The sequence below is a fragment of the Neopelma chrysocephalum genome, unplaced genomic scaffold, assembly GCF_003984885.1.
Source record: "Neopelma chrysocephalum unplaced genomic scaffold, ASM398488v2 Primary Assembly neopelma1_22, whole genome shotgun sequence".
Taxonomy (NCBI): domain Eukaryota; kingdom Metazoa; phylum Chordata; class Aves; order Passeriformes; family Pipridae; genus Neopelma; species Neopelma chrysocephalum.
Window position 1 is genome coordinate 2566456 of NW_020897689.1, and position 10361 is coordinate 2576816.

Genomic DNA, 10361 nt, shown 5'->3' on the forward strand with positions numbered 1-10361 from the left:
GCTGCCTCAGCAAAAATGGCAGAAGAGTTTAAGCTACCTTCAGAGTGTCCCAGCTGAAAAGGTGATCTGATTGAAAAATTTTTGTTAGATCTGTAGCAGCTGGAAATTCCTTTGCTGCTTTTATTTTAAGAGTTTTAATTTGACCTTTTGCTGTATAACATCAATTACTATTAAAGTCTGTATTTTGACTTACCTGTACCCCTGTTGTATACATACATGTATCCTGCATATATGTATCAATATAGATTTAGAGATGCCATATCTTTATGTAGTCTCTATATATGTATTAGAATATTGACAGAGATAATACATCAAATTTCCATACTTGAAATATTATCTGGGACCAGTATGTCCAGTACTTTCTTACATACACGTTATTATATGAAATGCAAAGGTGGACTAGACTGTGGCTCAAAATATTGAAATTCCGCATTTGATAATACTTTTTATTTAAACTACAGATTGCTGCAAGAAGATTATATATGCTAAAATTTTAAAATTTCATCATATTTAAAGAATTCCAGTCCTCTTTTTTGTTGCATTCCAATTAGAATAGAAGGCTTTTTCTGAACAAGTCTAGCTACTGTTTTCATACAGCTCAGTACTTTTTGTTTCTTTTCTTTTTTGCTTTCTGTCTTGTACTAGACCTTTCAATAGATCTACTAGCATATTTTCAGGTAATAAAACTGAAAGGGATTAAGAAAAGGAAAATGGTACCTTTTCATTGGCTAAGAAGGCTATCAAAATTACAAAAATATGTAATGTAGAAGAATGTTGAAATACTCAAATATTCTGAAAATGGTACTAGATGATCAAGATTTTTTTACAGTTTGAGCAGCAAAATATACAATCAAATATTTATTTCTTGTTTAGAGTTGTAAGAAAATAACTGTTGATTGAATAGGTGATTACTAAGACTATCTCCAGATAGATGGTTACCAACTTCTTCAAGGAGTATTGTTAAAATGATGAATAGTGCCCAGTCTGTCTTAGTAGCCTTTAGTACTGTGGGAAATAAGCTGAGGTCTATAAAGTGAAGATAGAGAAAAATTCAACTATTTCCATTTAGTTCATAAGCAGTAGAAGGAAGTTCACCCATCCTGAAGGTTTGTTTCTTGCCAGATCAATGTAATTTTTCAGTTGGGATAATAAAGTAATGTAGATTTTTTGTAAGAATCAAGTTTTTTTCTCCATTTAGGCATGTTTAATAGTAACATTGGATTGTTCCTGAATGAACAAATACCAGCTCTTTACAGAAAACTTAAATATGGTTACACCTGATTTCTCATGGGAAAGATGCTGTTACTTCATCCAGTTTCCTTCTGAAATACAGCAATAGGCTATGTAACAGTAAAGTAGGGCAGTTCTTATATCTGGATAACAGCATAGCATTGCAATTTATTTCAGTAGACTTCCCATCTTGAAGAGGTTGCGATACTTTAAAGTTCTGGCCCTGGGGTTTCCAACTTTACTTGGGTTTTCAGTGAATGAACAAATCAGCTGGATCTTGGCTTGTCATAGATCATATTTTCCGGAATTCTCTCTCTCTCTTTTTTTTTCCCTTTTGGTAATAATTAAAAAAAATAAAATCCCAGTTTATTGAATAAAACATAACAACAAAACCCCCAAACCAACAAACCGTCCAAACCCCTATGTTAGATTTTCTAGAGACAGTAAAGAAATTAAGTTTCTAAAGAAGATTTGAAGTCTACTCCTTACAGCTTTTTAATTTTTTAATTACAAAAAGAAAAAATTATTATTACAATTACAAAAAGTAGTTTCCATCATGGTGTGCTGATGGCATGATTTGATTTGATATGACCATAAATAATTGCAAATTTCTTCCTCAGGCTTCACATATTTCTACAAAGGAAAAGAGTACTGGAAATTTAATAACCAGATGCTCAGGGTGGAACCTGGCTATCCCAGATCTATCCTCAAGGATTTTATGGGTTGTGATGGACCAACAGATCGAGATAAAGACCGACACAGCCCTCAAGATGACGTTGACATTGTCATCAAACTGGACAACACAGCCAGCACTGTGAAAGCCATAGCCATCGTCATACCCTGCATCCTGGCCTTGTGCCTCCTTGTCTTGGTTTACACTGTGTTCCAGTTCAAAAGGAAAGGAACACCCCGCCACATACTGTACTGCAAACGCTCTATGCAAGAGTGGGTGTGATGTAGGGTTTTGGTTTTTTTCTTTCCCTCCTAGGAGTTTGTGGTAACTTGAGATTCAACACAAGAGCTGTTATGCAGTTTCCTAGCTAGGAGCGGGCATCTGTCAGTCTGCAACAAAGCTGATCTTTAAAACCCAAGGGGTTGCCTGTCCTGCGCATGAGTGGCAATTTGCTCAGCTGGGAAGCTTCCATGATACACAGTATCTGCTGTTTCTTCAGTCCTTTGTCTTTCTTTGTCATTCGATTCTAGGCCTTTCCTCTGCACACTCAATGCCCTATAAACTATCAGGATTAACTAAAGAAGAGGAAAAAAAATATCTCCAATGTTTCTACATTTTCCCCTTAAGGCCTGTTCCCCTTTGAAAAATTTTTTGCTGAAAGTAAATTTTTTTAGAGAAACACAACAACCAACAATGGAACTTTCAGGAAAGTGAGAAGACCCAAAACAGCTTTGTCTCCAAAGAGGATTGCTTTCTGTCTGCTACAGATAAAGTCCTATACTCCTACTTCCAGTTTTGTCATGTGGGAGACTCGGATGACATGCAGGACTTCAGACTGCTTGGACAGCCATTTTCCAACAAACAAGGGGCCAAAATATCTGCAATATAGTAACAGCCTTAATAATACATTCATTTTGTGTTTTTTACAGCTGCTCTGGGCTATGTCCTCAATGTTTTAGACTCATTTATATCCAATACTATATTCAAGCAGAATCTTTTTATTGTTTTTTTTTGATTTTTCATTGGTTTTCCTACATAACCTTTCCCAAGCTGTACCAAGCCGACTGCCCAGGCCTTTCATAGGCCTATCGGGAGCGCTCATTCCAAAGCATGGTAAAAAGCAGTGTGTCTCTGAAGTGGATTTCAATGAACTAAAACAACAAACATGCTATTGATAAACTTGAGACTGGTATTATATTGGTGGTGTAACCCTTTGAGAACTACTGCATCCGTTTTCAGAGTCTGGTGGACGTTAATCTTGGTTGTCATTAAATTATAGGATTGTGTTTGGTTTAAGGGTTTAAATACAGGTTTAAAAAGAAAATCAATTTTTCAAAATAGATTTCCTGTGACTGCAAGTGTTTTTAATTATTTGCATTATTAATAGAAAAGCCTTTGTAACATAAATAGAAAACAAAATATATTTACCAGCTACTTTCTTTTTAAAGGAACCAAACCTATTTTAATAATTTCTACCACATACCAAGAATTTTTCTGAACTGACAACAATTTTATAGCTTAGCTTCTTATCTTAAGCATCTTGGATTTCTCTTTTGAAACTATGTTGCATGATAATTCAATTTACCTCTGCAGAGGTAGAGTTACAGTTTCAAAGGAAAGCTAAGACGATGACTCTGATATTGCATGAGTATCTTCTGGTGTTACCCCTTTGCATGTTCATCATAGTTCTCAAAGGGTTAATCAAATTTCTGGCCTTCCCTCAAACATAGTATCACTGAAAGAGCCAAGGGACCACCAAAACACATTGTCATTCTGTGTAATTTGTGCTAACAGCAGTATTGTCATTTTCATGTGACCTGCAGAGCAGGTTTGTATCAATATTTTTTTCCTAGAGAAAAGTCAGCAAATGACAGACCTCTTTATTGATTTAGGAGCTGCTTCTTGCAGTGATAGGCTTTACAGTCACTGGGCTGTGAACTTATTAAAGATGGTCAGAATGATGCACCCCAAAAGTCAGACACCTGGTTTTTTATGAAAGCCAGGATTTGAGGGGAGTAACTTTTGCAACAATGAACAGCTTGCCTTGAACTTGATTATTGACCTGTTGACTGTCATTACCAAGTTAAACATTGTCTTCTGTGAACAGCTTCACTGTCTGAATTTCCTTAAAGTGTACTGTCCTGTGTCTTTGACCTTTAACTTGCAAACTGGCACAAACTGAAGGGAATCTGGTGTTGCAAATGAACTGAGTTTTATTTCTTGAAAGGCCTGATAGACATGATCCAAAATTTGAGGAAGCGTTTTAGTAGGAACAAACTGTCATAGACTAAAATATTTATGATTGATCTGTAGAAAGGTATTTTGCTATGTATACATGCACACTCTAAAAATGAACTACAGCAGAAGTTAATTTTTATTTAACTTGAATACAATTTTCAGTGTAAAATTATTATTTCTACAAATAGCTAGTTATTAACGAAAAGGTTATAGGAAAGTATTAAAATACTTGAAATGGCCAGTGTGGGCTTTTACATAAAATGAGACTTTTATACTATGTTCAACCAATTTCTTACTGGTTTCTTAATCTACATAACTGGGTCACTTTTTAGAGAGTGTAGGTATATATACATATATATTACAATTATTATTGTTTTGGTAATGGATAGCTTGACTGCCTTGAATTTATATTTATATTGAGCATAGCATGAAAAATAGTATGCCTTTTTTTCAATTACATGATTTTATATTGATTTGAGGACTTTCAAACATATGTGGCATGCTATAAAGCATTGCAAACTTATTTCTTAGAGCATAAACAGATATACATATGTATGGTTAACAAAAATGAAGATTAGAAAAAGATATAGTTTTACAACAAATATGCAATGCAGATGGCATTTTGGAGATGTTTTGTAGAAGTATTGCATACTGTAGGTTAGAGGCGCACCAGTATCAGCCCATAGCATTATTTAGTAAATCCAATTCAGTTGCTGAACATATAGATTTATTGACAGTTTAGTAACACAGGATTTTTACTGCAGATCAGCTCATTTGGTGAATTTGAAATTTGATGCCTGTTTGTCATATATGTTAATATGTGTGTGTGTTTGTATACTTATAAAAGCACACAAACTCACACATACACATTTTAATCCATAGAGAATTTCTTATTGTCAACAAACTACAACTTATGTTCTGCTACAGACAGAACAAAAAGATTGATGTTACTGTTCCAGTTTTTTCCCTTGGATAGTTGGAGGAAAATGCTAACAGCACTACTTATTCTGCATTTGTTTTTCCTCTACAATAGGAGAACTTACTTAATATTATTTTTAAGTCAGAACTGCATCTCATATGAGGTTTTTTTATTCACTTGAAAATTTCACTTCAATTTTGAAATATCTTTCATGGCAGCTTTAACTTTTTGTGCAACTGTTTCTCTGACAGTAATGAAGTGGTGAGCATGTTGACTGTTGTTCTTTGATAAGGTAACAAAAATATTTGTATTTGGATAATTTAATTATGCAGGAAGGTAAGTGTGATAATTCTAGTGCTTGGTATATGGTACATCATAGATACATGAATACATGATAAGTTGACTGTTTAATCTATTTTCTTTTACTTAAAAGTGCATATATGCTATATACAGAGAGAGGGAGAAAAATAGTATTATATTGGCATGTTTATGTCATGCAGAGCAAGACTGTGTCAACATTTCTGTTACATACTCATATTTTCAGTAGGTTGTAATGCAGTCATAAAGGTTTACTTTAAGTAAAAGATGTAGGAGCTATTGTGTTCACTGTAATTTCCAAATACTTACTGGCTAGTTTCAAATTATAGAAGTCTTGAGTAAATGAATGATGTTGCCTGATCTAATTTTGAACTCAAATGACTAAAAGTTCTAAGACAATTTTTTTTTTAATAGTTGTTTCTCTACTAGGACCTATAACTATCAGAATTAAGAAAAAGCAAATTTAAAATATTTTCAGTTCTGCAATCTGGGTTCCTGCTCATGTGCCATAACTTTTTTAATAAATATTTCCATATTGCTATTGTCATGATCTGTAGTGGGGAACAATACAAAACTGAATATGTGTTGTGTTAATCAGCTACAGTCTATCAAGCTGACTACACAAGGTCATGTATCTTCAGAGTACTATGGTCTGTATGATGCAGGAGGCCAGAGTAGATGTTGGCAGTGTTTCCTTTGGCCTTTCAATGTATAAACCTATGAAAAGGTTATTGACTGTAGACAAAAATTAATTTTTATCAAAAAATACATTTTAAAAAATATGTAACTGTATATTTACTGGATAGACTGGGATGGAGAGACTCAAATGGCTCCAAAGGAGCCCTTTCAAGTCTCCTGAATAAATCTAATACACATTTTATATATTCCTATGAACTTTTGATCTTTTTCTGCTTTCAAAGTGGGGCAAAGGGAGGGAATAATTAAAGAAAAAGATTTTTAAAGGCTAATTTTATGAATGAGCATAACAGAAGCTAATAGATTTAAACATAAGGGGCAGACTTATTCTTTTTCTTAGAAGTATACTTCACCTCCCCAATTGCTTGATCAAGACTCCTGTGCCATTAGCACTGTGGGTAAAAAACAGAGTGTAAGGCTTAATTTTTGATTTTTCAACTTTTTTGGGGGTCTTACTTCAAAGTCTAAATGTCAGGTAAATGTAGCTTTTGGTACCAAATTATATAGAATCTAATTCTAGTTTGTGGGTTAGAAAAAAGTGCATAGACTAGAAAGTCAGTCCACCTATTAGCAACGGCAGCATTACATTCCTATTCTCATTTTTTAATTTTCTTTTGCATTTGAATCTTCATTAGGACAAACCTTAAAAAAGACACATAGCAAAATGAACAGTGAATATTCCAGGCACTGGATTTTTAAGAAAGTAGAAATGCAAGCTACCATACCATTAGCAGCCTAAATTGGAGAGAGCACAAGATGACTGGGTGGAGGAGCAAGGATATATGACTGCAGAGGCTTGCTCTGTCCTGGCTTCCATATCTTCTCACAACATGGACTAAGTTGTATCACCTAATTAGCAGAGGTGAAGGAAACTGTGCATCGTGACAGTAGGAGATGTGAAGCAGCCATTACAGAGCAATACCTCCCTGTTGCCTTTTGTTGTTGTCAAGACTGTCTCTGGACATGTCTGTTTCCAGAAGTGTAAATAGATGACTGCAGCTCTATGAGCCATAAGGGAAATGATTATTATCAGTGGAAGAAACAACTGTCACTGGCCACTTACGTGTTCAGCTATACTGTAAATCAAATAATATTTTGTGGGAGCTGAGGAACAGATAACCTGTTATTGAATACAACAGTATAGCTGTGACTGATGCACCAGCACTGTAATGTCAGGCATACTTAGCTCACACTACACAGAGTGCAGACAAACAGAGTGCTTCTTGTAAGACCATTTCAACATATGTCAGTTACAAAATCAGGTGTAAATGAACCGTGTGCTCATAAAATTAATGTCTGATATATGCATGGAATTCAATGAATTGTCCGCCACTAGTCTCATGAAAAATATGTAATGTGTGAGTCAAATCTGCCTAACTCATTCTTGTGACTTGCCATATGTGATGTCAGAGGCTGATAGAGAAAAACATCATCTTCAGTGCCATCATGTCATGCTGAAAATGTCTGGTAAGCATCAAAGGCCTACCATCGCTTGTTGTAGCTGGCTCCATTTGATGCTTTATCTAAGATAGTTTCTAATGTTAGACAGCATACATTTTGTGTGATATGGCATTATTTGATGTTCGAATATATGTAACTAGGAATGCCCGATAATAATCAGAAGATCATATTTTGAAGGATCATCAGTATGTGATCATAGGAAGCATCTGTTCCTAAAATCAAAATGTATTTCAAAGAAGCATATATACAGCATTAAACAAATGCATCATAAACAGGTCTTGTTTCACAGTATACATAAACTTGAGCATATCATCTACAAATTATAGTCAATTTATTAACGTTTGCGGTTGTACCTGCCCATTAGGTCTCTGAAAGAGGACATTCTGTGAGTAGCATACATAAAGTATGTTTGCTTTGTGGAGATAGCCATAAGTATTGCTGTGATCTGCCAATAATGTAGATGAAATAAATTTTAGAGGCAGAGAAGACATAAATGAAGAAATGCTGATGTAAACTAGCACGCTAAAGACAATTTTCTGTACTTGGATGTGCATGCAGCATAGTGCTGCTTGCTGTCACAGTAAAACTACATAAATAGTAATCATTACACATGCTGCATTTATGATGGCACAAAGCTCTCCAGTCACACAGCTTAGTTTCTTCTCCTGTAGAATGACATCATCCACAGATTATAATTATAGCCACCATATAAACCTAAGATTTCTGTTTAGTTAATAGTAACTTCTACCCTATGAAATTTTATCATGTCTTTTTAATAACTGCAATTTTAATCTCCTCGGAGAGCTCTCAGCATATCTTAATTCATAGCCTTTCATGCCCCTTACTTTTCTTGCTCTTGGAGTAATATATATACTGAATATTCTTTCCATCTTACTGCCTGGCACTAACATGTCGAATAATCACATTCATTCTGTGCCATGCATGTGTTCCTGGATAACCCATTTGCTCATCCCTCATTCTGGGAACTGGCTTTCTGGGAATTGGGGTTAGTAACAGAAGGCTGAGATAAAATAACTTCCTAAAGTACCTGGTTAGTCCTCAACAATATGACAATGAAGTTTGAAGTGTTTTTAGTGAAGTATTGTATTACTTACACACTGGCAACAGAACAGTGCATGCCCATATGGATTCACCACTTGCAGAGCAGTGTGTTAAGTCAGAAAAGAGTGTGTCTAATCCACATTTTCATCCTGATGTGTTGTCATGTAACACCCAGTCCACACACACATTCATAGCTTTCATGACTGTGCATAAAGTCATCTGCCTTGTAGAAGCCAAAAGTGCTTAGTGTCAGCAGGCAATCAGTGCTAACTTGTTTATTATGTATAAGACAAATTTGGGTCCCTTACTAGCATTTTGCAACCTTAAAGAAGAGAAATTACATAGTGTAAAGTGATAGTTTCTAATACTCTTTGTCAGTGTTCAAAATTAGATTATATTATATATAGCTCAAAAAGTAGTGGTTTACGACTGATATATTGCAGCCCTATTTTTAGGCATACAATGATTCTAAAGAGAGATATTCATTCTGTGTATGCTATACTTGGCTATTGCCACAAAATTGTCAGTGCTCACATACCAATCATCTCCACATCTTATGGGAGCATAGTACTGTCTTACTGCATCTGGTTGAAAATCATTTTCCAGGATAGATCAACGCTTATGATCTTCCTTTTTCATCATCCAGGACACACATATCATCATCTGCTATCAATATTTATTCCTTTGAAAGTGGTAGTCCATGGATCACAGTGATGACAAATACAGTTTTAAATGAACACCGTATTGAAATCATTCTCAGAAGAAACTTAAATTAGTCATGAGCTTTCTTTCCACAACTTCTAGGACTCACAGGAAAACCAACTAGGTCCTTTGGTCAAAATCTGCAGACAGACCCAGGAAAAGCAGCATAAGAACATTTTCATTTTTGTTTGCCAGAAGAATACAAGAAAAGGAATGAAAACATTTTGGTTTATAAATGCAAGTACAACATCAGTTTGTCAGAAAGGGAATGAGACAAGGACTACTAACATCACTAAAATTTCATGTAATCAATAATAAAAGTGAAGAGATTTTATTAGGGAGTTGGTGGTAGCTTTGAAAGTATTATCCAACAACAAGGATACCTGTTAGTTTATAAAAAGTCCACTGAGTTCTATATTTGGTGTCATAATCCACCAGAGAGGAGTCAGTCAAAAGTCTCCTCAGTCTCCTCAGCCCTAAAGCTGACTGCAAATATAGTACATTATTTATCTGATGCAATCAAAATCTTTGGAGATAGATTTAGCCAAATTAATATCAACTTGAATCTGTGCAGAAACTGGTCACAGTGAAATGTTCTTACATTTGTTCTCAGAAATTAGATCCAATAAAATTATCTATGATTTAAAGAACTCCACTGGATGAAATACTGAAGGACAAAGAAGCCTTTAACCTCTATTAGTCTATATTATAGCCATGTATCTTTACTTCCGTGATATCTCAGTCCTGAAGTGTTTAATATAACAGAAATACTTTTATGGCCATTGGATGGATCATCTATTGGTATTTCTACATGTAAATTGATAAATACAATTTCGATACCAGCCATTGCATACCATTTGCATACATGGTTTATGGCATCTGTGAAACGAGAGCAGTCTACAAATCTGCATTTCAACAGTTTGTATTAGTTCCAGTCGTTCCAGTTCTCATTTAGCCTCATGTAGCCTCTTTCTCCTTTGCATTCTGATGCTTATAATCTGTGTCATGGATATTCAGACAGGGATTTTATGGCTGGATTCCTTTCTCTACAAGTCAGTTCAT

The 10361-nt window shown here is 34.9% G+C and overlaps 1 protein-coding gene across 1 annotated transcript in view; it reads left to right on the forward strand.

Annotated features, from left to right (window-relative positions):
* Positions 1-5919, forward strand: part of MMP16 (matrix metallopeptidase 16) — a 171681-nt gene extending 165762 nt beyond the window's left edge. Inside the window, exon 10 of the mRNA XM_027682514.1 lies at positions 1851-5919. Coding sequence (XP_027538315.1) covers positions 1851-2185 — 335 coding nt within the window. The 3' untranslated portion in view covers positions 2186-5919. The remainder of the gene's footprint in view (positions 1-1850) is intronic.
* The last annotated feature ends 4442 nt before the right edge of the window (positions 5920-10361 follow it).